This window comes from Mauremys mutica, chromosome 18, assembly GCF_020497125.1.
Source record: "Mauremys mutica isolate MM-2020 ecotype Southern chromosome 18, ASM2049712v1, whole genome shotgun sequence".
Lineage (NCBI taxonomy): Eukaryota > Metazoa > Chordata > Testudines > Geoemydidae > Mauremys > Mauremys mutica.
Genome location: NC_059089.1, coordinates 19,562,559 through 19,590,359, shown reverse-complemented (window position 1 = coordinate 19,590,359; position 27,801 = coordinate 19,562,559). Strand labels below are relative to the sequence as shown.

At 41.4% G+C, this 27,801-nt stretch overlaps 1 protein-coding gene across 1 annotated transcript; it reads left to right on the top strand.

Annotated features, from left to right (window-relative positions):
• Positions 1 to 153: 153 nt before the first annotated feature.
• TTF1 (transcription termination factor 1) lies at positions 154 to 19,485 on the top strand. The gene is made up of 11 exons (XM_044993159.1): positions 154 to 222; positions 4,961 to 5,890; positions 6,307 to 6,551; positions 7,542 to 7,727; positions 8,668 to 8,746; positions 9,760 to 9,890; positions 13,882 to 14,110; positions 14,969 to 15,058; positions 16,331 to 16,396; positions 17,162 to 17,247; positions 18,939 to 19,485. The coding sequence occupies exons 2-11, from the start codon at positions 5,019 to 5,021 to the stop codon at positions 19,109 to 19,111; spliced, it is 2,157 nt and encodes a 718-aa protein (XP_044849094.1). The 5' UTR covers positions 154 to 222; positions 4,961 to 5,018; the 3' UTR covers positions 19,112 to 19,485.
• Positions 19,486 to 27,801: the final 8,316 nt, after the last annotated feature.

Below are 27,801 nucleotides of genomic sequence, written 5' to 3'. Positions count from 1 at the left end.
CCGAGCGGAAGCAGCGCAGCCACTAGCCAGTGGCAGAAGAACTCGGGTCCGCTCCTCCCCAGGTCCGGCTGGGGACGCTTCCGGTCCATGGGGCAGCGGAACTCGGCTAAGACACTTCCGGCCCGGCCGCCCGGGGGAAGCGCGATAGCGACGGACACTTCCGGGAGCGAGGCGTGTGCGTTTGTGGCGCTGCTGTGTCCTGCGGAAAGCTGAGCCGGCCAGGTATGGGGTGCGGGGAGCGGCCTGAAATAGGAGTAGGGGGAGATGGTTGGTAGGAGGAGTGACGGCGATGCGGGACGGGAAGCGGGATGATTTTGGAGAGAACGAGAGGGTGGATGAAGGGTTGGGGGGGAGTGGAGGCGAGGGATGGGTTAGTGAGGGGTGACTGCGGGGAGGGATGGAGGATTGGGGGCAGTGAGGGGGCGAGTGATGGGAGGGTTGGGGGAGTGAGGGGACGAGTGAAGATGGATGGAGGATTAGGGATGAGGCAGTGAGGGGGTGGGATGGAGGATTGGGGGCGGTGATGGGAGGGTTGAGGGGGTGAGTGGGGATGGATGGAGGATTGGGGATGAGGCGTGAGGGGGAGGGATGGAGGATTGGGGGCAGTGAGGGGGCGAGTGATGGGAGGGTTGAGGGGGTGAGTGGGGATGGATGGAGGATTGGGGATGAGGCGTGAGGGGGAGGGATAGAGGATTGGGGGCAGTGAGGGGGAGAGTGGTGGGAGGGTTGGGGGCAGGGAAGGATGGTTGGAGGGTTGGGGGCAGTGAGGAGGCAAGTGGAAGGAAGGTGGAGCTAGTGGTGGTGGGGAGGATTATGGTCAGAATGATAATGGCTTGGGGCAGAATATTATTGGGACACCAGAACCGAGCTTCTTTGTGTTGGAGTAAGTGCAGCTGGGGATGGTATTATGGGAAGGATCACAACACTAGTGTTAACACCGTAACTTGCCTCCCTGGGGTGGGTAGGTAGTTCAGCCCTACCATTCTCTAATAACTACTGTCTGGCCACGGAATGGCTATCGGTGTGAAATGAATTTAGGGGTATCTATCAGGTAATGAGATGACAAAAACTATTACTGACTAATCAGTTCCCTTGTTGGCAGACTCAGTAGAGAGGCCAGAGAGTCAATGGTTCATGGCAGCATGCTTGATTTCTTCATATGTAGTTAATGTAGCTGCAGCTATAAATGGTGTACAGTGCGGCTCGAAAACTTGTCTCTCTCTCCAACAGAAGTTGGTCCAATAAAAGATATTATCTCACCCACCTTGTCTCTCTCAAATAAAAAAGGGGCAGAAGTAGGGGAAGCCCTCAGACGGTTTGTCCCTACTGACGATTTTTATCTTGGGTTAACTGATGGCTAATTAACTCAAGAGCTTTAGCACTTTGGTACGCTAATCTTGATGCTCTCCAAAACATTTTCCCAGCTACACTAGCAACAAACCTTTGGAGTGTGTCCAGACAAGCCTTAACCTTTACAAAGGTGTCTTGGGTCTAATTGATCACGGTATTTGGGATTGGAAAGGAATTTTCTCCCAGGTCAGATTGGCACTGGCCTTTGGGGAGCTCTGCCTTCCTCTGCAGCATGGTGGTTTGCCAGGTTCATCTGGGTACATCTCATGTAATCAGCTTCCTGCTATTGCAGGGTCTTTAGGTATTGGTGCACCTCAGTGCCTCCTGTTCGCTGCCTGTGGCACATAATAGTTTAGTCTCCTGAGGACTGTAATACTTTGGTCTAATTTCAGATGTTGGGTTTAGTGTGTGGCTGCAGGGTGGTGTTGGTGGCCTGTGATGTCCAGGAGGTGACACTAGATTTTTCTCGTGGTCCTTTCCGGCCTTAAATTCTATAACAGTAACATCTCTAAAAATCACGCCACTTTTATGTAGGTCCCTAAAAATGGCTTTAGGTGTTGATCTTTAAGCATCTTTTTTGAAAAAGTGGTCTTATAGGTCTGTCGCATCTTAGGTGCATTTAACATGCGCGATTTCAGCTTTACGCAGTCGGGCAAAAACAAGAAAAAAAACAAAAAAAAAGAGAAAAATAACAATTTAAATACTGTTTCTGTAGTGCGGGCGATTCCGCCCGCCATTACACTGAATGTAATTTTGACTTTACGCGATTTTCGCTTTATGTGCTGACTGCGGAACGTAACCCCAGCGTAAGATGAGACAGGCCTTATTTGATTTTATATAAGGGTCATGTTCTAGCCTTAATCTTTGTATGATCTCCTGTTGGTATTATTAGGAAGTCTATTGTGGACTACTTTTGTAGTTTCATCCTAGTTGCTGCTGCTGTCCTCCATGACTGAAGATGATGCTGATGATGATTTTACCTATTGCAAGTGTGGCTGTGACTAAAAAGACTGGCAGTCCTTTTCACACAAAGTGCATAAGTAGCTTGATGTTGAGCAAGGGATTACAGTCTGTGTCTGATGAGTCTGATGCTATTTACGACTCAGCCTCTGTGCTTCAAAATCCATATGGTGGTTAATCTTGAACTGGGTAACCCCATTTTTGACTTCTGCTTTCCAGCGTGATCTATGTGTTGCTGACGACTCCCAGCTGTCAACTTCAGTGTTGTACTGTTTCAAGTTATGCTTTAAATATGTCCTTGAAGTGTTTCTTCTAGCCACCTTATGTGCCCATTTACAATTGGTCATACAGCAACTGGTTTGGCATTCTGGTGTCACCCCTCCGAAATGCATGACCAGCCCAGCTTAACTGTGATGCGATAAGCATAGCTTCAATCCCCGTAGAGTGACTGCGTTTCAGAACCTCATTATTGGTAACTTTATCCTGCCATTTGATGCACAGTATGGCACACAGCTATAGTAAATGGAACTTACCTAGAAGCTTAATGTGGTGCCTGTAGCATGTCCAGGTCTCACAACCATACAGCAAGTTGGACAGCACAACTGCTTTTATACCATGTTGCTGCCAGACTCTGATAGTCTGCCAGATGGCGAACTGGCTTCGTTAATATGACTTGTCAGCCCCTTGGCTATGGTAATATCATTTGACAGTATGCTACCAAGGTAGCAGAAGTTTGTACCAGCATCCAGCTGTGTGTTGCTTTAGTTTTGTGTTGGGTTTCCCTCGCGCAGATTGATACATGACCTCTTCTTTTTCAGATTGATTGGCAGCCTGCACCTTTCTGCAGTCTTTGCAAATCTGTCCATAATCAGTGTGTATCTTCTAGAGCACTGGTTCTCAAACTTTTTTTTTTTTTTTTTGTGGACCACTTGAAAATTGCTGAGGGTCTTGGCACACCACTTAATGATCTTTCCAAATGTTGTTGGTGCCATTAGCTAACTATTGTAAAGTGCTTTGCATAAAAGTGCTATATAAAAAACCCCTTAATAATAATTAACTTTTTGGTTCTACAAATAAAAGCCCACAACTCATATTTTAATATCAGTAGTCTTACCTTTCTCATGTCATGGATGTGCCCTCTCTCCCTCCCGCCACCGCCCCCGAGCTGGGGCTGGGAAGGAGGGCAGTCACTCCCCTGCCACAGAGTTGCGGCTGGGAAGGAGAGCCGTCTCTCCCCAGCAGCCGCAACTCTGGAGCTGGGGAAAGTCACCTCTTTCTCTGGCTGCCACAACCGTGCACGTCCCAATTCCCCCCACCCCTCTTCTTCCCCCAGTGCCCCCTCCCACCTCACCTAACATGTGCATCTTCTCCAGGGTCCAGGCACCTAATTAGTGGAGCTGCACCAGCGTGGCTCCACTACTTAGGTGGGTGGCGCTTCATTCTCTTGTGTGCAGCTGCTCAGGCGCGCACCTTAGAGGGAATGAACCGCGGACCAACTGAATGGAGCTCGCAGACCCCGGGTGGTCCACGGACCACAGTTTGAGAACCACTGTTCTAGAGTATGATACTTGAGCTAGGATAGAATTCAGCTGTCTTCTGTAACTCTGTTGGTCTTAGGCAAGTAAGAGCTGATAGTAAATTATCAATAAAAAATTATTTTTGTCACTGTAGTAAGGAGATATAACCTGAAATGAATAGAACCTGGGAGATCTCTTTTTTGAGTAAGAATGTACTACTTTTATCTAGAGAGAGACAAGGTGGGTGAAATAATATCTTTTATTGGACCAGCTTTTACATAGTCACTTTTCAAAGTAAAATTGCATTTGAAAACACAACAGCTTAAATCGGGGGTGGGCAAACTTTTTGGCCCGAGGGCCACAATGGACTTGCAAAACTGTATGAGGGCTGGGTAGGGAAGGCTGTGCCTCTCCAAACAGCCTGGCCCCTGCCCCCTGACTGCCGACCTCAGAACTCCCAACCCATCCAACCCACCTCCCTCCCCTCCTTGTCCCCTCATGGCCCCCTCCCGGGATCCCAGCCCCTAACTGCCCCCCGTGATCCCACCCTCTATCCAACTCTTCCTGTCCCCTGACTGTTCCAGCCCCATCCACACCCCGCCCCCTGACAGGCTCCCCATTCCCAACTCACCCCCCCCCCCACCTCCACCTCATCCAACTGCTCCCTGTCCTCTAACTCCTCCAGGACCCCCTGCCCCTTATCCAACCCCCTTGCTCTCCGCCCCCTTACCATGCTGCTTGGAACGGCAGGAGCTTGTAGCTGCACGGCCTGGCCGGAGCCAGCCACACCGCTAAGAGCGCTGGCAGTGCGGCTGCAGGGGAGGGACCAGCAGGGGAGGGGCTGGGGGCAAGCCTCCCTGGCCAGGAGCTCAGGGGCCTGGCAGGAAGGTCCCACGGGCCGTAGTTTGCCCACCTTTGGCTTAAATGTTTTGGTTCTTTAGGAAAACTGGATGACTCTAAGTAGTGCCAATGGTCATTTTAAATATTCTTGTTTTTCCTCCATGTAACTATTTAATGGTGTTGATATAGAGATTATCAAGATAGTATCCAATTGCAGGTTGTTGACTTTCATGAAGTTTACTTGTGTAAATTATGACACTTGACTAAAACTTCTTTTCTTTTTATTATTCAAGGAGAGTGAGGCAGACATAAGTGAGTACAAATTATTTTTGTATCCTGCACTTTATAAAGATGAAGAAGAAAAACAGAGGACATAGTGAGAGCCTTGAAAGCAACAAAGAGGAATGTATGCAGAGTGTGGAAGTTTGCCCTCATTCTCCTTTGCTCTTTGAAGATCAGTCTTCCCAGGACATTGACGTTCACAAAAAGAAATCGAAAAAAAAGAAAATTAAGCAAGAGAAACAAGACTCTTGGCTAGATAATTCTTATATTGGTGGGAAGTGTGAAATTAATAATGAAACTGTAACAAATGCTTCCAAAAAGAAAATGAAAAAAGAGAAACGGAAACACAGTGCTAGTGAGCAGGAGGAAAATATACTCTGTCTCGATGTGAACCAAGAGATGGACACAACTTTGGAGAGCGTTGATTGTATTTATGTAAATACATCTGCTAAGAAGAAAAAAAGAAAAAAGAATTTGTCAGAAGAGCAGGATGAGGTAAACAAACTGCCTGGGTTGTATGCATTTGGAAATGATTGCAGAAGCCAAAAAAAGAGAAAACAGACCAGCCCCTGTGTTACACAAGAAGCCAGAGATGAAACCTTTGCATCATCGTTTTTGTCATATTCAGAACAAAATTCTACATCCTCTCAAGAAAGGAATGATGATGTTATGATGTCAGGGTCATCTACTAAAATGAGCAGCCCAGTAGTGCCCAAAAAACACCACAAAACCCATAAACATAGAAAATCCTCCAAAGAAGACAAGACTGGTATGACAAAGATTTCTTCAGTATTTGATGAAAATCCTCTGGATGCTGACGTTTCTAAGATTACTTCAGAGGGTAATAATGGCTGTTCTGAAGAAACCATGGTACCAGTTAGAAATACTGATTTCCCTTTCCAATCACACTCTGAACAAACAACCTCAGAAGCTAAGAGAACGTAAGGCTTGAATTTTCTCTCTCATCATTTCTATTGCATCCATCACATAGTTATTTGAGCTACTGCATTTGGTGAAGGAAAGTATGTTCTAAAAATTATTTCACTATGAATAATCAAAGGTATTAGTAACAGAGAGAAAGGGAAATGTTATAAGTCAACAGCATCTCTTACTCGTGTCCTCCATCAAAATGTTTGTGGATATGAGCTACATTTACATGTTGGGGATTTTGATGACCTTGACAAACCATTTGATCAGGATTTGGTATCAGAATTCCTTAACGGAATTACAGCTGTAATATTAGAAATATAAGTTGGGATGAAGCAAGGAATATAGTTCCTTACCCTTTGCTTGAAGAATCATAGGGAGACGGATAATCATCTACACCATTGAGCTATATAATTCTTCTCTTTACCAGGTTACCAGAGTCTGTAGCATCTGAAACTGAGGAAGACCAGGATGTTGGATTTACAGAATCGGAAAACTCTATGGTGTTGAATAATGAAGGGTTGCTTGAAAGTTCCGTGTATTCAGCAATGGATTTGGAGACTGTCAAAAGGAAACTGGAGGAGTTTATTCCTCAAGTGTGGACAATGTCAGAAACATCAGTCCTAAAGATGGCTGGGAGAGACCTGATCAGGTTTAAAAAGTTTAAAGAACAAGGTGAGCCTCCAGGAAGACACGGTACTGATTGGGGGACTGAAAGTAATAGAGGCGAATAAAAAGGAGATTTTACATAGTGCCTTTCATGTCCAAAATATCTGGCTTCTAGAAATTGAAATGCAGGAGACTCTATCACAGCTTCCAATTCAAGTGGAATAGCAGCAGGTTTAAATTATTTAACAGAAAGACAAAAAGTCTGACTTAGCTCCAGCTAGAGTATTTCTTTAGGACAGTGGCCCCCAAACTTTTTGCCCCACACCCCTCCAGCCCCCCACCCCAGATCCAGGAGCGGGGCTGTGGCTCCGAGGGGTGTGTGAGTGTGTCACGGACAGGGATAAGGAGGCCAAGGCAGGGGCCACAGCTGGGGGTGGGGGAGGAGCGGACGTGAGGTCAGCAGCGATGACTGGACAAAGAACCCCTGGTGCAGAGCAGGCAGCGGGGACCCTAGGCGTGGGGCCGACAGCCAGGACCCCAGGTACAGATCCCTGGGAGCGGAGTGGCAGCCAAGGCAGCAGTCATGAGTGGAACTGGGCAGCACTCCCTCCCCGCCCCCTGTAGGGGGCTGGTCCAGGTTCCAGATCCTCCCCCCCCCCCAACATTACTCCGTGCCTCCCTAGTGGGGCACACCCCGCAGATTGAAGGCCTCTGCTTTAGGAGGTAAAACATTTACTGTCTGAATATTGTTTCCTTGTTCTGCGTTATAGTCTGTTGAAAATGATTGTTTTATTCTATCTGTGAACAGCTCTATGATGTCCTTATTCCCAGTTCCGTTTTTCTCTTATTTCAGTCTTTATTGGTGCACATTATCCTGGCACTCAAATTACAATCACTAGGGTACATCTAAATCATCCGTCATTGCTCCCTTTCTCTGTTAATTGCCATCTTATCATCTGTGTGCAACATTTCCTGTAAACTTGTCTTTTCAAGATGTCATGCAAATGAGTTGTTTGAGTTTTTGTTTCCCTAAACCTAACTTCTTGTATATTCCAGGGATGCCTATTAAGTTTGGCAGGTTTTCTCAGAAGGAAAATACTCAAATACAGAAGAATGTTGAAGACTTTTTATCACTTACAGAAATAGAGAATGCAGAGAAACTATTATTTACCTACCGGTACCCAGAAGAGCGAGAAGCCATCACCAGATTGAAAACAAAATATGCTTTTGGTATGAAGATTGGTGAGTATTAATTATAGTTCCACTTTAGGTAAATGGATCCTGCCCCCCATTATATGGTGGCATCATTTGCATGTCTTGTAAAATGATCTGTTGTTTAAAAATGTTCAATTGTAACTCTTACTAAAATGAAAGAAACAGAGTTTTGAGATTACATATAGTTGGTAAAATATCTTTCATGCTGTTGTGAATAGCTGTGTTCATTTGTGATGGGGTTGGAGGTTGGGATTCAGCTTCATCCCAGCTAGCAAGATTAATTGGTTTTTAAGGCCATTATGATCAAAGGTGCAATTTTTGCCATTTCTTACTGGCTGGGCAATAAGTAAACCAACTGGCTGAAATTTTCAAAGCAATCTAGGAGGCTTATAAATGAGTCTAAATCCCTTAGGCTGCTTTGCAAATCTTAACCATTGTTCTCAGTGTACGTGATAAGCTGGCAAATTCCGTGCAGTGTTGACCTAAACAAAAGGAAATTAGATTACTAAAAGAGGCAGTTAGTCAAAATGTTTGTGTGTAAAATTCTATTTGCTTTGTTCCTATCTTGAAAAATTAACTATTGAACTTTTGATGATTTCCTAAGTTACTTGCTAAGCTCCTTTTTCATGTGTGCTAGAAAACAGGATCAAACCATTTTTTCTCTTCAAAAAGCAAATGTTTCAAATAACATACTTGTTCATCTGTGTCTTTTAGCTATTTATTTGATGCACTTTCAAAATGACTGTTCATACTATGTTTATTTTGTGTTGTACTGACTGTTTGTCAAAACTATTCAGGAGATTCAGTTCAAATTGGTCTTTTCTTTGGCACCATAGAATATGTTTTTACACTTTTATTATATAAAATCACTGATCTTTTTCCAATTACTATGTTATGTTACTTTCCTCAATATCATTTCCTCTGTGTCGAATATATTTTAAAACTGTATTATTTTTCTGTCTTGTAGCTGAGGGGATTCCACGGCCCTGGAAACAGGTATATTTTCGAGCAAGAAAGATGTTTGACCCAAACAACTATAAAGGGAGGTAAGAAAATAATTCAGGCAGCATCTGAATTCACAAATTGTCTCAGATGTTCACACATTAATTTATTTCAGTTTTAAAAACATATATACTGAGAGAACCACTCCCCTCCCCTGATGTGAGAGAACTTGCCAGTTATTAAAACAAAATAATGAATTTACACTGTTCTGCTGACCAATTGATTCCAATTCCATTGCTATTACATTGCAACTCCCACATAATGAAACACCCTGTCCTGCCCTCAATCTAACCCCTACACAAATATCTGAGCAAAAAGTTGGACCTTGCAGCATGTCTGGAAGGTTAAAAAAATCTGGGTTTGGGCAGAATGGGAAGAAGTGCATTTCAGAATTGAGGCGCTCTCAGAGAATTTTGGTTCCAGAGTTTCTGTTGTGATTGCTACTCATTTTGGTTCCAGAGTTTCTGTTGTGATTGCTACTCATTGTGTGAACAATGGAGAAGGGGCTATCTTAAACAGAACACATCTTTTGATGAGTTTGACACTGCATTAAAAAAAGCTCTCTTATGGTTGCAGTCAACTTGGGTTCATTTAAAAACAAAATGCGGCATGTATAATTCATTGCTGATTGTTTTTTTCCTTTTAAAACATAAATTGTTGAGCCCTGTAGTCTGAAAATTCCATGTCTCATAATGACTGAATGAATAAAGTGTAATCTCTCCAAGTACTGCCTCTGTCAAAGTTCCTCTGCCAAGTCTATGCGTTTACAATCATATTTTTCTACTCTAAAATATTTTTCTCTACCTTGTTGCTTCATCCATGTAAACAGGAAGACTGACAGTACAGGGAAAATGTGCATTTGACAGTGAGTAAAGCCAAAGTAAACAAACTAATATTCCTGTAAGTGTAAGACTAGAGAGAGGGAAAAGTCTGTTTTAAAGTACTACTTATAACAGGAGCAGGCATCTTTTCAGACTTTTTAAAAGTGATGTTCATCTATAGCAACCTGGGGTTTTTTGGATTTGCAATTGAAGCTACTTACTTTTTGCTATCGTAGGTATTCTGAGGCTGAAAAAGAAAAATTAAAGAAGTATCATGCTATACATGGCAACAACTGGAAGAAAATTTCTGAGATGATGTCCCGCAGTACCCACTCGGTTGCTATGAAGTATTCTCAGATTAAGTCCCGTAAGTCATAATATGCATCATTTAAGAATAACAATTCACATTTTAAGTTACTACTCTAGCAAGTATTTTTAGTATCATTTTTGGATGTTATGAATTAAACAGTTCAGGGGGTTGATTTCTTTCTTGGGGGTTGCATGGGTTCTTGCTTTTCCGAATCACTGTTTTAAGTGCATAGAATTTTAGAAATGTAGGGCCAGAGGGTATCTTGAAAGGTCATCAAGTGCAGCTCCCTGCACTGATGCAGGACATGTAAACCTTAGACCATCCCAAAACATTTCCCGGACCTAAAGAAGCGTTCTGTGTAATATCAAAAGCTTGTCTCTCTCACTGACAAAAGTTGGTCCTATAAAAGATATTACCTCACCCACCTTGTCTCTCTATATCATGGGACCAAGGCTACAACAACACTGTATGGACCATTCCTGAAAGGTATTTGTTCAACCTGTTTTAAATCCTCCAGTGATGGGAATTTCACAACCTCTCTTGGAAGCCTATTTCGCAGCCTGACTGAACAGATTTTCCTAATATCTAACCTAAATCTCCCTTGCTACAGATTAAACCCTTAACTTTTGTGCTACCTTCACTGGATGTGGAGAATGGTTGATCACCACTCTCCTTATAACAGCCCTTGACATATCTGAAGACTTTTTATCATGTTCCCACTCAGTCTTTTCTCAAGACTAAACATGCCCAGTTTTTTTTTTTAAACCTTTCCTCATTGGTCAGCTTTTCTAAACCTTTTAACATTTTTGTTGCTTTCTTCTATATTTTCTTCAATTTGTCCACATCTTTCCTGAAGTGTGGCGCCCAGAATTAGACACAGTACTCCAGCTGAGGCCTCACCAGCGCTGAGTAGAGCGGACGGTTACGTCCCTTGTCTTACATATTATACTCTTGTTAATACACCCCAGAATGATAATTAGCCTTTTTTTCACAACTGCATCACATCATTGACTCTTATTCAATTTTAGAGCCATAGCCAGTCATTCCTCATTTTGTAGTTGTACATTTGATTTTTCCTTCCTAAGTGTAGTACTTTACACTTGTCTTGACTGAATTTTATCTTGTTGATTTCAGACCAATTCTCCAGTTTTGTAAAGGTCATCTAGAATTCTAATCCTGTCCTCCAAAGTGCTTGCAAACCCTCCCAGGTTGATGTCATCTGCAAATTTTATAAGTATACTCTCCACACCATTATCTAAGTCATTAATTAAAATATTGATTAGTAGTACCAGAACAGACTAACCCCTGTTGGATCCTACTAGCTATGCCCTCCCAGTTTGACAGCAAACCATTGATAACTACTCTTTTTGAGTTTGGTCTTTCAACCAGTTTTGCCACCCACCTTATATTAATTTCATATACAGACGCTCCCCAATTTATGCAAGCGTTCTGTTCTGGAACGCCTTGCGTAACTCGAATTGTGTGTAAGTTGGAAACGTATATCCGACCATTACGCCAAAAAAAAACCCCAAAACTTATTTCTAGGTTTCGGAACTTTTTCCGTAAGTGCGGATTTGTATAAGTCGGGTTTGCATAACCTGGGGGGTGTCTGTAGACCACATTTTCTCATTTGGTTATGAGAATGTCATGTAGGACTGTACCAAAAGTCTTACTAAAATAAAGATATGTCATGTCTACTGCTTCCCCCCATTCGCTTGGCTAGTAATCTTGTCAAAGAAGGAAATTAGGTTGGTTTGGCATTATTTGTTTTTTGATAAATCCATGTTGGCCATTTCTTTTAACCCTATTGCCCTCTAGATGCTTACAAATTTCTTGTTTAATAATTTGTTCCAGTATCTTTCCAGGTATTGAAGTTAGGCTAATCAATTTATAATTCCCTGGTCCTCTTTTTTCTTTTTTTAAATATAGGTACTACATTTGCCTTTCTTCAGTTCTCTGGGACCTCAGTAGATTGCTTCAGCTAGTTTCTTAAGTACACTAGGATGAATTTCATCAAGTCCTGCCTACATGATTACCTATATCTTTATATGTAATTGATAAGAACAAGCACATTTTATAAGAGGCACAATGATGAAGTGATGCACTATCTTCCCTTCAATTTTTAGCTTTGTTTTGGACATTTATTTAGTAAGTGACTCCAAAATCTAGATTGACACATGCTTTTTATTTAGATAGACTTAAACTAGAAAACCAAAGGAGCCTAAGGCAGTTAGGGCCAGTTTTTCAAAGGTATATGGATGCCTAAAAATGCAGATGGGTGCCTAAGTAGGATTTTCACAGTTTGCCTACCTGCATGATTGGGTACCTAGACACCTTTGAAAATCTGGCCCTGGGTGCCTAACTCTCACTGAATTTCAATGGCACTCGGGTCACCTACCATTTTAGGCTCCTTTGACTATCTCAGCATAAATGTTTACTTACAAGGACACAGTTTTCACAAGCCAACAAATACAAATACAACACAACTTAGTGAGCCAAATTTCTCTTGCTGTTGAACTGTCTTCTGCCAAGGGTTTCAGGTAGTGCTTCAGGATCTGATGAGTGAGAAAGAAATCACAGGAAATAGTGAGGCTAAACTAGCAATCTCTGGGGTTATCAAATTCCACTTATCTGCTCAACTGCTTATTCAGGAGTCGCAGGTTGCTATACTATATGTAAAACAGAACACCTGGCATGGAATGACCCAGGAACTACTTATTTAATCAACTGTATACAGGCCTAATTAAACACAATCAAATGACTTATTACATAATAATGTATATAATGGTATTCCCATGTACAGGGAAATATACCCTTTGCAAATTCATATTCTATTTAAGACCGATTCAGTTGGCTGCAGTCCCTTTAGCCAAAGAAATGGCTAAGTGTGGTTTTTTGGTTTGCTGTTTCTCAAAAATGAAAAGACTTTTTTTTTTTTTTTTTTGGTAACTCTAATCTGCAGAGAGGAAAGATTTTCCTTGCTTCATGGAATGGCAGTAAAAATATTCACTGGGAGGCTTTTGTAACACAGTGGCTGGTGTTAAAAAGTACATGCATTAGTATGTGTCACTTCCCCATGCTCCTCCATTGCAAAAATAGCACAAATAAGTAATACTTGTACAGTAGCTAGTGTATATGTATTCCTGTTACATTTTCAATTTAGTACTTACGAAAAGTCAAGTAAACTTGTTGTTTGCCGGAGAAATTAAATTGGAGATTGAAGCCCAAACAGTGCATTAATCTAATCTCTCTCCCCCATTCCACCCACCCACAAACAACACACTCTCTCTCTCTCTCTCTCTCTCATTTCCATATTCTCATATAGAATGTTTGATAAGTTGCCGTTGTTTGAAACTGCATTGTAATTTAAGGTGAGGTATAATTCATCAGCAAATATTGAGAAAAAAATCACTGTTCTCTAAGAGGTCCATTTCTATTTTCCAGCTGTTACTACAAGAAACAGATGGCATTAGCTTGTAACAGTTTTTTCTTGTTTTCCTAATTAGTTCTTTGCACTGCACTTTGAAAATATAATGTGCTATATAAACACTAAGTGAATATCACAACATTCCTGTGTGAAGTAGGCAAGTATGGTTTGCATTTGTCAGACAGGGAAATTGGTACTGAGGCCAGTTATCAAAAGTGGATGCCTAAAGTTAGGAGCCTAAGTCCATATTTAGGCATGCAACTAAGAGGCTCAACTTTTCAAAAATGCCAAGTACCCAGCAATGTCCACTTAAGTCAGTGGGCATTGCTGGGGTGCTTGGCACTTTTGAAAATCAGGCCACTTATTTGTATGCCTGGATATGGATTTAGGCTTCTAATTTTTGGTATCCTTTTTGAAAACTTCAGCCAAAGAGGGTAGGTAACTCAGTCAAAGTCTACTGAAGGAGTTAGTGATAGGTGCAGGAATGGAGCTCTGGAGTTCGTGGCTCCTGATATTGTCTTTTGTTCACTTGTGATGCAAGATCAGACACTTATTTTTCTCTTTATTCTACTCACTTGTGAGAGGTGCTATATAAATCAATAACTTTATTTAATAATATAGAGGTTAATTCTGGTCCTTGGAGTAAGGAGGAGACACAGAAGCTAGTTCAAGCAGTGAAGGAGACCATTCAGAAGAGGGCTGATCTGGAAGACATAAAATTATTGCTACAGGCAGAGAACTCAGAGGGAACTCTCTCAGTTGAACGTGAAAAACTGTACAAGAACATATCTTGGACCGAGATAGAAGCTAAAGTGGGAACCAGATATTGGAGACAGTGTAAACAGAAATGGTAAGGTTTATTTTGGGTCTGGCTACTAATACACACTTCTGGAGTTACCTCTCTTACCGTCTTCTTCCCTTTCCCCAAACTAGATGTACTGTGGCATATGTTTGCATGATTAAACAACTGGTCAGAATAGATACGTGTCACATCAGTTGGTTTTAAAAGACTTTCTTCTTTTTCAGTTCCAAAACTTGTGTTTACCTGTGCACAGACTATGGCCCTAATTCTGCAAAGACATAAGAATATGCATAACTGGAAGTGGGGCTACTTTTACATGTGAAGTTACACATATGCTTAAGTCTTTGCACGGTCTGGGCCTGTTCTATTGTTGTCTGTGACAGTGTGGTGTTACATATTATGAATTATTTTTTGAAAGAAAGGAGGCAACTTCATAGGCACAGTTGGTGGTTTTCATCATAGCAATGAAAAGAAATTGTTAGGGAAATGACAGAAAAGTAAAAGTTTTAAGAACTAGGAGATCTAGAACCAGAGTTTGACCTTACACTAATGCAAATCTGGAGTAATTCCACTATAATGAGTGGAATTACACTGATGTAAGTGACAAGAGATTCAAGCCCCTAGATTTGAATGTTGCATTAGACTGAGCCTCTTGGATCTGAACAGTTTCACTTACAAAACATGTTAGCAAGCTCATAAGAGAGGTAAAACCATTGGAAGGTAGGGGAGAAAGGGTCTTAGAGGGAAAAGCAAAGCTATAGAGCCATATAAGACAATTAACAAAACACATCACTCTCTAATTTTGTGGGGAACAAAAATAGATTTTTTTTTTATACCCTAACCCTGATTTTTTTTTTCTCTGACATGGTGGGAAAATGCTCTTTTCTTATCTTTTGTTTTCCCCAGGATTTCAATTGTAACAAAGAAAATGTCCAATGGGCAGAAGGTATATGGTGGGACTAAAGGTTTACATGCCAAAATCGATCTTATTAAAAGGTATGGATCATATTTGTGCAATGTTCTGTGGTTTTTGTCTAGGGATCATGGGTTATGTTATGAAAGTGTCCTGATTGACAAGAACCTGCTAGTAAAGTAAAAATCTGTACTACATGTAGAGGGAAAGTGAAGAGTGGGAGGTTTCTGGATTATTAAACTCAAAGGACAGTAACCTCCATGGTGTTATATTCCACACTTAGGTTTCTGTAATGTTTATACAGGCATTTTGTAACAGAAAAACAGTTATAAAGCACCCTAATAATTATCCTGGGGACTTAGACCGTGGCTTGACTATGTAAAAACAGTACTTTCATACTCAACAGAGCTGCTCCTTGTGTATGTTCAGATTCATATTTGTTCTCCATTTCTTTTTATTCTTGTTAGTCCTACAGAGCCAATTTAGCTGATATTGAGCAAGTAGTCCATCTTGTGCATCATCAAGAAAATTACTTAAATTCCAATCAGTAACAACTGTGTAATCCTATTGCCTTCAGTGGTTTTGCCACAGGTCAATGAGAGCATGATCCGAAGACAGGTAGCTGCATGCATGTTAAGTATTATTGAGGACCTAATTTAGTTTTCAGCACCTTTATCTACTGGTAATGAAGCATGAGATGGAAAGAGCGTTGGCTGAATCTTCATGGCTGGCACTTGGAAAAAAATGGTTTTACTCTTGTAATCAGAGCATACTCAATCTGGAAAATTTTAGTGGAAATAGATTAAACTTTCAGAAAGATAGGAGCAGTTCAAAATAAGGACTTAAACTAAATGCTTCTACTTTAGCACCTTAACAGCTACTACTACTACTATTACTTCTCCTTCTCCTTTTCCTTTTATTATTACTATTACTATTATTGTAGTACCTGAGAGCCCTAGTCATAGACCATGACCACATTGTGCTAGGCACTGTACAAACACAGAACAAAAAGGTGGTCCCTGCCCCCTGGAGCCTAAAACCAGTAATACAATAGACTAGACAACACATGGATATGGACAGTGTAAGTCTTGCCAGTGCGCATGAGACAGTATTTGAAAATGCTGTTGTGAGCACAAGGAGTAGAAGAAATTTTTATATAGCTTTGTTTTAATGTAGCAACCTTAATGTTGCATTAACACAGTTTATGCACTCAACACACAAGCACACTTACACACAGATTTTACCAGCCCAAAATGTGCTGTGTCTTGTAATGGGGAGGAGGAACATAGACTCAGGGTTTAGTTAATTGCCGTCTCAGATCTCCCTATAAGTTCCTTCTGTATTTTGATTCTCAGATTGTATGAAATGAAGGTGGAAGATGCTAATGAAGTGAACTGGGAAGAGCTCTGTGAGATAATTGGGTAAAAACATTTGTTAATTATTTGGCCACAAACAAGTAGCATTTATCATGCATCTTATTTGGCTTGTGCTACAAAGGAATCCACAGGTTTGGACCCATACAGCCTCATGTTGTCCTGTTACATTCAATAGGATTCTGCACTTGCAAAGATCTCCGCAAGATTAGAACCTAAAACTTTGGGTATCAGTGTTGAAATTTAGGATGCCAGAAAGCTATTTCTTCTACCCACCCCATCTTATAGCCATACAAATACTGCCTACATTCTGAGGCTGAGTTGCTGGTCCCTATATGAAGGCCTGTGATGAGTAACACTGGGGACATTTTTATTTCATCATTGTAGTATAATTATTGGATAATTGAACTGTAATTCTGCAGTCTTTTCTTAGAACAGAATGGATGTTGTACGTAAAATTACCCAGTACTGTGGACTTCGTGTACAGAATTTTTCAGATCATACAATAGAGCTGATTTGAAGGGAAACTATTTTCCACTGTAAACCCCACTTAGGCTGTTTAGTACACATTCATAACATACAGCGTTTGCCGTGATGTATTATTGCTAAAGGGACAAGAGTGGCTTGGCCAATATTTTTTATTCATTTGGGATCTGTATTCAGTGGTCTAAATACCAAAAAGATTTTAGCTAACACTGTGAGAGGTTGGTTAATTGGAGCAAAAAGTGCCATTCCCATGAATGGACGCCATTCTGACAGTGAAACTTCCTGATAGTATGTTGTATCACTAATTTTGAACCTTTCTGTTTTCAGAGATGTCCCTGAAGCCTATGTTCAAGCCAAATTTTACAAGTTAAAAGCTACCCGTGTCCCTTCTTGGCAAACAAAGACTTTTCCCGGTTAGTGTATTTATGGTTGCATTGTGTGTCATTCTGTCAGGTTTTCCCCTATATAATTTGGCTAAGATCATACACATTCTATCGTTGTTTAATATTTTTGATGTATAGTTACGCAATAGCACCCAATCCCTGGTGTATTTCACAGTGTCAGTCTGCATTGCCCAACCACCCTAGACTCGGAACTTTTAGTACTACTTTTCTTAGAAAGCATATATATGTGTGTATTGATAGGATTACCAGTCCAAGCTCTACCCATTGGAGATGCTGCTCCTAGTAGATATTCAAAATATGATCATGCATGATCTCTATGCTTGGCTTCCTCTTGGTCAGATCAATGGGCTCTGCTGGGAAGCTTGGACCTGACTTGCCCTGCATTGGACATGTATGTCCCACTGGGCTTCTGAAACGTGGCTCCCATAAAGGGTGGCAATGTGGTTTATATGCCTTGTAGAGCTCTACTAGTCTCTCTGGATTTGGCTCTTTCGTGATTTGAGGTGGGAAGAAGTGGTGCTTTTTTCAAGTCAACTTGCTCATGGTGCCAAAATGAGCTGTCATTATACATTGTGCAGGTCTTCACATGTTATCTCCCCATTCCTTTCTGGCATGCTTTGTGGAGCCATGAAACTGTTAACAATATTGACATTTAAAGTATTATCACTGGGTGTCTGAATTAGCACCTACTGTATGAGATGAATAGGGCGGGTCACACCTATCAGAGCTATTGTTTTGGGTACCACCAATGCAGTCAGACGTCAGTGTATCAGTTATATGCTCAGTTCACATTTTCAGTGCTATCTCAGCAACCATAACAGGTAGAAAATGAATTTAAAAATAAAAAGCCTAGATTCTGGAGAACAAGGAGGCAGCATAAAAAAGGCATTGGTAACCAATTTGAGCCCTGAAGGGTATAAACAGATTACAGTGGTGGAATACCAAGCTGTGAAGGGTGTAGGGCATTGAGGTTTCCCATTTAAAGATTATATTAAATTATTCCTTTTTAAACCATTAGACATTTAAGTGGAGATTGTTGCAACATTTTTATAGTACTGTGTTGTACACATCCATCACATCTTTAAACCAAGGTTCTTAAAGCACTTCCAACTAATTAAGACATACCAATCACTTTGTAAGATTGTATTTCATCCCCCTTTTACATGTGGTTAAGGGATTTACTCAAGTTCACACAGTGAATTATTGACACAAGTAAGAGGACTCAGGAGTCTGAGCTCCTAGTCCCCTAATCTGCCACTCAGCAGCGTCCATCACATAATACCTTTCTGATATTAAACAAGAAAAACTTCCTTTTTGAGTCTATGATTAAGACCGGGCAGAACAAACTCATGGTTAGAGCAGAAGACAAAGAGTCTCAGGATTCCTGGGTTCTACTTCCAACTTGCTGACTTGCTCCCTAAGCTTAGTCAAGTCACTTCTCTTTGTCAAAGTTTTGATATCAGTAAAACAGATCTTATGCTTATGGGGGTACATTGGAAACATTAATGTTAATATGGTGCCTTGAGATTGTCTGCAAAAAGTGCACCATATACTCTTAGCACATAAATGCAATTGTTAATTTAATCAGCAAGAAAAAGTAACAATACGTTTAGTTTTGCAAATCTTTGAGAGAACACAGTTTGCTAATGAAAAGACCAAGATGAGATTAAAACTAAACTGAGTGTTGTTCATTTTTAAAGAAATAATCGATTATCTTTATGAAGAGACACTTCCATTGCTTGAGAAAAGATTAGAAAAAAGGCAGAAGAGGTCTCAGAGTTGTGACAGGTTGCCTTCCAGCTGTGAGAGAAAAGTTTTCCAGTTCAGCGATATCTTTGACAACAGTGAAGATGATGCTGATGACAATGACTGATTATCCTCCAAAATGCTCCCTCTTTGCACACCCCCAAAATGAAAAATGGATTTTGATTAAACTGGGTTTAAATCAGAAACTGAAATAATGGGAAGAATGAAGACACGCAAGCCTGCTTCTATTGTTTTGTATTGAAAAGAGAAGTAAATATAGATTATTTTTTGCAGTATCTTTTGTTATTAGAGACATTTAACTTCATCTTCAGATTGTTTGAGGAAGCTAGAGGTCACTGTGTATTGGACTTGTGGAAACACTGAAAAACAATATTTTTTTCTTTATACTTCATTCAGTACAACTTTACTAAAAGTCCTGGGTAAGCCTGTCTGAGTGAATTTAGATTTTCAGCATTCTAATGTCAAATTATGACCTTTTTTTAAAAAACTGCCTTTTTTTTTTTAGTCCATTTATTTTAAGTCTGTGTAAGGAGAATGTTTTTAAAATTTGTTGTGGTATTCAGTATGTATTTAAAAAAATGCAACACACTGTTTAGGTAAGTAGAGGGTACCGCCAGTCTTCAGAGATAACAACAACTGGGGATAAATCAACTTGAAATGTAATGACTAAGATTTTGTAGATTCTGTCAAACATTTTCCACCTAATTGAAACATTGGGGTATTAATGAAACCAGTATAGTGTTAGCCAGACTGCGGAGAATTGATTGCTATCTGGCTAATTTAAGCTGGTGAGTCAGTAACTGCACAGTTGCCCCCTTTCTCCTTCCGCTCCCCTTTGCTCTGACTGGCTAAGACGTATCTATTTCAGTATATGACCAAACTGATTTTGATACTGTAAAAATGGTCAAATAACTGAAGTTTATAAACACTCTATTGATCTGAAGAATTTTTTTCAGAAAAGTATACTTAAGAATCTTTATTATATAGCCCACATTGGGCACTGTAGAAGTATTAGAGTAATAAATTTTTGAAGAGTTATGGAGCATTTCTGGGCCTCTGGTTAAATAGTATAAGTTTATAAAATGTCCAAATTCATAGAGGAGCCATAGTGTGGTCTCTTAGGTACATCATGTGTTTTTATTGGCCTGTGCATTTTATATTTTTCTCTTTAATCAAAAATACTAACTTTTATGAGTAAAAACTTTTTGGTTGTTTCCTAAGGGCTTGTCTACAGCTGAAAACTGTTCCAGAATAAGGAAGGGTGCAAGTTTTAGTTCAGAAAACTGTATTAATAAGACTGCTTATTCTAGTGTCAGACTCTGACTTATACTTAGTGTATGCTCAGTGTGGTGGTATGTTGCCAGTTCTTCAATATTAGAATGATTTATTCATAGTTGTTAAAACCAAATGATGCCATTGTCGTCATCTAGTCAGACATCTAGCAAATACAGGCGATAGGACTTCCATGAATTCAGTTTAGAAAGCTATTCATCTGCTGAGACCTGAAATTCAGTTATTTCTCCAGCAACAGTTGATGACCCAATAACAACTAAAAGAAATCAGGGAGCTGCACTGTTTTAGATTATTGTGACATCTTATGTTGCTGCACAGGAATCGCGGAAACCTGAATTGTAGTTTTGGCATCTATTTTGTTTTAAAAACAGCTGTAATATGTCCTGCATAAACTGTTAGTAGTTTTGGAGCTCGGGTTACTCTGTTTTAATCTTTTATACAACAAAAAAGGGCATATATGCCTTTTACTTTGACTACTTTGTTTTAATGTTTCTATGAAAACTGAAGTGACACACTTAAGATATTCTTTTTATTATAATGGAGAGAGAAAATAGTCAATAGATCATATATTCCTTTTTTCTTAGGGAAGTATTTCTATGTAAATATTACAATAATAGGAATGTTGATGGACGACGAAAATTGTACATATGTCTTCATTTTATGATTTAATTGTTGTAAGATAATGGCATCTTTCTATAAATAGATTAAGAGTGTAAATAATTTGCTGTGACTGCAAGTAAAGTTTGTCTTTGTATAGGGTTTGTTCATTACATTTTCTATAAAGACTCATCAGAAAATGAGGATACAAGCAGTATTGCAACCTGTTATGATATTTAGTGTATTACTTAAACTTCCACCTCCTGGAGGCAGGTTGTTAGGTGAGAATCTTATCTCTCACTTTAAAATAAAGTTTCCAGTTTGAAAACTGTAAACCCTAAAGGCTCAAACACTAGAAGGCAAATAAAAAGAATCCAAAATTGATTATTTTTAAAGTCTCATTTTTAAGCCCATCATGATTTTTTGGGAGTCTGACTCATGATTTTTGAAAGTGTAGGATTAGTAATACTGTACAAGTGGATGCTGGCTAATCCTGGCCTGCAAAGATCACATTTTAGCATCTGAAAAACTGAGATGCTTGTTCTGATTGTATGCACTCAGCCAGACACACAAGGGATGTCAGTTGTTGGTTCTGTGTGTGTTCTCTCTGTGTGCTGCACCGGCTCTAGCCAGATAGCGAATATAGCAGACTCTGATCAGACTGTCCAGGAAGACAACAGACTCAGATCAGTGGTGAAGGCACTCAGCCAGGTTTATTGCCAACAAAGCACAATACTAATGCCCCGGCTCAAAGTACACTAATACATATATGCCTGTGACAATGGACCAGCTCAGTGAGCAGTAGGACTTTCCACTCCCTCTTGGCCAGACAAAGACCCCCCTTCTGTGACCCATTTCTTATACACTGATACAAACAAGTTACGCATTGCCCCTCTGACGTGGTTAGTTACCACCCTTTACCTTGTATTTGTTGGTCCAATCAAAACATTTCTATCCATCACCGTGTCATCCTGACTTTATCCATAGGGAGGGGTCAGTGTGCCCCTGTATCATCTTCGGGGAGTGTCTTTACACCATACCCTTGTATCGAGGTGTTCTGGCACAATCTTCTGGAATGTGTTTACGTGAATACTTTATGCCTTGGAGCGCTTGTGTTTATGCAGTGCCAGGCCTGTTCTTGCCAAGTTCATGTTTTGGATAGTGAACCTGCAAGCAGGCATCTGCTTTATAACAGGGCCTGACTTTTGCTTGTAGCCTGATTCTTGCTAACTTTGCTTTATATCAGCAGGGCCTGACTTTTGCTCACTTTTGAAATTGGTTAGCTTTAATGTTTTTTGACATAACCAGATAGTATATATTATTTTTTTGACATTTTTGATATAATATTCTTGTAACTATATTTCAATAATTAATAAAGGCACAGACAACTTTATAAAAACCTAAACAAGAAATTTACATTTTATTAATATTACGTATACATTCATGTTGAGGTTTCCGCTTACATTTGTTCCTTTGAATAAAAAACTTTGTGATTAATAAAATTATTTTTGTTTGCAATTGCATTATTTGTTGGGTCAAAAATATATTGCATATATATGTATTAATGAGGCCTTTTTGAGCTTTTGCAAAAAAATTGGTTGTTAATAATAGTAATATGGTTATATCTAGGGTCCTACCAAATTCACGGTCCATTTTGGTCAATTTCATGGTCATAGGATTTTAACAGTTATACATTTCATTTAAATCTGAAATTTCGTGGTGTTTTTAATTGTAGGGATCCTGACCCAAAAAGGAGTTGTGTGTGTGTGTGTGTGTGTGTGGGGGGGTGTTTTGTGAAATTATTGTGAGGGGGCTTGTGGAACTGCTACCCTTACTTCTGCGCTGCTGCTGGCGGCGGCGCTGCCTTCAGAGCTGGGCAGCTGGAGAGAGGCAGCTGCTAGCTGGAGCCCCAGCTCTGAAGGCAGAGCTGCCATCAGCAGCAGTGCAGAAGTAAGGATGGCATCGTATGATATTGCCACCTTTACTTCTGTGCTGCTGCAGATGGGGCGCTGCCTTCAGAGCTGGGCATCTGGCCAACAGCTGCTGCTCTCCTGCTGCCCAGATCTGAAGGCAACGCAGAAGTAAGGGTGGCAATACCGTGACCCCCCTAAAATAACCTTGTGACCCCCCCTGAAGCTCCCTTTTAGGTCAGGATGTCCAATTTGAGAAACACTGGTCTCCCCTGTGAAATCTGAATAGTATAGGGTAAAAGCACACAAAAGACCAGATTTCACGGGGGGAGACCAGATTTCATGGACTTTGATGCATTTTTCGTGCCCACAAATTTGGTAGGGCCCTAGTTATATCCAACATAATATTAAAATAACGTGGTATCACTTATATTTAAAAAAAATTGACATTTGTTGCAACAAAATTAACATTGGTTTGGTTATTTGGTTCAAATCCATAATTGTTAATTTTTAATTTGTTGATTTTAATCTGACTTTAATTTGACAGTTGTATTGTTTTATCTTTTTTTTGTAGTTTGTCTTCTTGATTTTATTTTTTATTGTTTAACTTTAATAAAACTTAAGTTCATTATAACATTGAGTCATAATAAGCAACTGGTCCACAACCATTGAGAATCTTTGGGCTTGGCTACACTTGCAAGTTACAGCGCAATAAAAGAGCCCCACGCGCACTATCTCACTACCCATCCACACTGGCAAGGCATGTAGAGCGCTCTGACTGCAGCTACAGCGCTGCTTGATACTCCACCTCGGCAAATGGAATAATGTTTGCTGCGCCCCCGCTGGAGCACCGCAGCGCCAGTGTGGATGAGGTGTTGCATTACTACGCTCTGATCAGCCTCCGAAGTCGCATAATCCCCTTAAATCAAGTGGCCACTCTTGTCATTGTTTTGAACTTGCTGTAGGAATGCGGATATGCCGTTTGAAAGCTCCGTTTCTGACAGCCGGCTGCTTATCTGCTCTGAGACAGATAAGTGTGCTCCGAGACAGATTAGTGTGGAATGCTGTGTGTGAGAGAGAGGCAGGCGGGGGGGGTCTGCTGCTGTCTGAACTTACAAGACAGCATGCTGACATGCTCTCAGCCCCCCAAAAACCCATTCTCTCTCCCCCCACATACACACAGCACCCTCCCTCTCACACTCCACCCCGCCCTTTGAAAAGTACATTGCAGTCACTTGCATGTTGGGATAGCTGCCCATAATGCACTGCTCCCAGTGCCACTACAAGTGCTGCAAATGTGGCCATGCCAGTGTGCAAGCAGCTGTCAGTGTGGACAGACTGCAGCGCTTTCCCTACTGTGCTCTCCGAAGGCAGGATTAACTCTCAGCACTCTACATCTGCAAGTGTAGCCATGCCCTTGGTGAATTTCAACCGTCCTCCCTCTTAAATTAACCCCTTTGGTTCTCACAAATGCCTCTTAAGGAGGACACACAAATTAATTAAAACAATGGAAGTTATGAGGTGCTGAGCATCCTCAGAATCAGGCCCTGTGGTAGTACAATAAACCTGGTTTAAACTATCACCTAAATTGTTTTTGTCCGGTTTATAAAGTAGAATAGCTGCCTCTTAAAAAAAAAAATTAGAGTAGGTGTGAAGCCTGTAACAGTAGCAAGAATTGCATGCTAGAGCTAGTGTGCAATGGCAGCCTGCAGTACAAGCAACTGCTTGGAGTAATGTGCAGATATCCTGTATCTACCAGGGAACAAGAGGGAGACCGCTTGCAGAGGGAATGGGGTAGGGGAAGTAGTTTATCACTCAAGATTCCTTTCCAGCAGTGGAACCAAACAGGGCAGCGATTCTGACTGCCTTATTTATTTTGACACTTATGTTTCTGGTCTCTTTCACCAGCAGGACTGGATGAAGAGAAGTCTGCCACACTGGAGAGGGATCTTTGGGAGAGAGGCACTTACTAACTCTTTCTTGTCCCCTGTCAATGGGACTTGAAAGGGAGGTAACATAACACCCAACTTCCTCATTCACTTGTTTATTTTGAAGAAGCAAAACATCATAGAGTGCAGAAGGAAATGCTGTCATCTCACAGGTGGAGAGGAAACATGAGGAAGAAACAAAGTAATTGTAGGTAGAGCTAGAAAAACAAGTGCCACACAAAAAAAGTTAGGCCAGAGCTAAGAGAGAATCAACGCTGACAAAGTTCTGCGTAGCAGGCTACGTTATAAATGACAGCATGCGTCTCTAACAGCACTAAAAAACAGAACTGAGTCCCCTAGAACTCCAGTGAGTCAAACAAATATGTAACTTAACATATGTTCATGGAACATTAATGGTCTCAGTGGTGTTCTAGAGAAAGTCCTTGAGAATGCAAAATTATCAAAGGCTGAGACAGCGAGGTTGCAAGGGATGCATCTGCAGCTAAGAGACACTTCAAAGTTGGGGAAGTGTTACAGTGGCAGCAGCTAAAGATCAAAAGGAGATTGACTGCTTTTTATCAGTAAGGGTCTAAATGTGCATATGACAGAAAAAGGCTGATAGGAAAGGCTGTTAAACTCTATGGAGCTCTCCTAATGCTAGGTGTAGCCTCCACTAGTTACCCACAGAGCACCTTTTACTTGAATTAGTGCAGTCTAGTGGACAGAAACAGACCACGGGCAAGTCACTTCAGCTCTGTGTTTGTTTCCCCATCTGTAAAATGGAAGTAATGATACTTAGCCTCCTCTGTTTAACACTTGGAAATCTGCAGATAAAGAATATAATAGCTGGATGAGGATATTCCTCCATCAGAACACATCATCAGTCATGTTCCATGGTGACGGCAGTTGCATATTGGACCCCAAGTGGGATAAATCATCCCCAAAGGCCTTGTCATCTGAGGTGGAGAGTTCCCTTAACTGCTTCACAAATGATCACGCACAAATTAGGGGCAGACTTGAAAATCAGATTAAAAACACCAGTGTGATATGTTAGAGAGACAAGATAGGTGAGGTCATATCTTTCATTGGACCAACTTCTGCTGGTGAGAGAGAGAAGCTCACAAGCTTATACAGCGCTCTTCTTCAGGTCTGGGAAACTAACTCAGTGTGTCACTGCCAAACAGTATTTTTTTATTTAAATCTCATGATTTATAACCAATCTCAAGATTTTAGGATTTGGTCTCTGATTTCACTATGCGCAGCTCTAGCATCCATATCAAACCTCATAGCAGCCCCCTGAATGTTATTAGTGTTATCAGCCTGGCTCTGCCACTGACTGACTGCCTCTGAGCAAGTTTATGGGCAGTTTTCCAATGGGAAATGGCTCAGTGAAATGATGCATGCATATGTTGCATATTGATGGTATCAGAGCTTAGTTTCTTCTTTCTTCCATGCTGAAGAACTAGTTTGGATGTGTATGCCATCTTGAAAATATGATGGGTTCCTGTTACTACCAAAGCTATGCCTAAATGATAATGGAGAAGTGTCTCAAGGGGGAAATTACTTATCAATAGTGTATTAAAGGACCTGTGTGAAACAGGATAGCTCAAGATCAAGGGGATGAGGGCACTTTAATCTATATCACAAACTAATCACGTGTATCTGAGTGGGGGAGGGATAGCTCAGTGGTTTGAGCAGTGGCCTGCTAAATCCAGCATTGTGAGTTCAATCCTTAAGGGGGCTATTTACAGATCTGGGGCAAAAATCTGTCTAGGGAGTGGTCCTGCTTTGAGCAGGGGGTTAGACTAGATGATCTCCTGAGGTCCCTTCTAACCCTGACATTCTATGATTCCAAGTTTCTCAATTTCCCCAGCTATAGATTGGGGGCAATTATTCTGATCTGCCTCATAGGGATGGGAGATAGGTGCTAGGGTGGCAGAGGCTAAAAACAGGCTAAGTAGGAGATAATGGCAGTGGTGTGATAATCACGCCAAGTGTAGGACAGGTGGTACCTGCTCAACCAAACTCCTGTCAACTCTCCCCTCCCTTTCTAATTGCTCCCCCAATATGTTTTTATTCTGCCCCACTTCCCCTTCATCCCCCTTTCCCTTGTACCTTCCCCTGTAGCTTAATCCACTTCTTCCTGCCTACCTAACCTGTGCACAGAATAGTCATTCTGGGAATAGTGTGGGCCCACCCCTGCCAGCATGGTCCAACCCTGGCCAGCATGAGCTTGTACATATGGTGCATGCAAGGTCACACCACAAAGGCAGCACCAATTTCAAGGCGGGCTGCCCCACCTGCACTGGCATGACCTATATGCACTGTGCACATGAGGTCACACTGGTGGGGGTGGAGTGTTGTATTGAAAATGGCATATTCCCTGTCTGCTGCCAGATAAAACTGTCTGGATTTGTCCCAGTACCAGATGTGGGGGTCAGTTAGCAACGGTCAGGTTTGCTAACTCTTCTGATTTTGTCACGAGTCTCATGATAATTATTATTTCCCTTAAAGCCCCAGCTCCGGGAGTCAAATGGATCTGTGATGATCGCAGGCTTCATTCTTAGAGAAAAAATAAGTTTCTAGCCCATGTGGCTGTGGAGAACGTTTCCAACTGTGACCCCCCAGTGCACCCGCAAGGCTCAACAAGCAGAAGGCAAATAAAAAGACCACCACATCGATGAGCTTTACATCCTCTCGTGATTTTTAAGCCAAGTTCCCGATTTTTGAACCTCTGGGGCTGGCAATAGCGGGGACACACGTGCCCAAAAGAGGCACCATTTATGCTCCTCGTTTCCAGGGACTGTCCCAGGTTCACCCAGGCAGGCTGGTGCCAACCGCCATTGAAACCAAGTCCTCCTAGGCTAGTGCCCTGGACCGCCCTCCCTGGCCGCTTCTAGGTCCCTCCCGCTTTCCCCGGCTCTCTGCTCCTCCCGACACACCTGCCGCTGGCCCTTTAAGACCCCCCCCGGGGGCGGGGCCCGTCCAGGTTAGAGCTGGGTGCTCCAGGCCCCGCCCCGCCCTGGAGGAAAAACAAACTCACTTCCGGCCGCGACACCCGGCTGGGC

Bases quoted from the DNA above. Each gene is read 5' to 3' on its own strand.
- TTF1 (XM_044993159.1), top strand. From the start codon at position 5,019: ATGAAGAAGAAAAACAGAGGACATAGTGAGAGCCTTGAAAGCAACAAA. The intron at 14,111-14,968 runs GTAAGGTTTATT...TGTTTTCCCCAG, and splicing joins AGACAGTGTAAACAGAAATG to GATTTCAATTGTAACAAAGA. The intron at 16,397-17,161 runs GTAAAAACATTT...TTCTGTTTTCAG, and splicing joins GAGCTCTGTGAGATAATTGG to AGATGTCCCTGAAGCCTATG.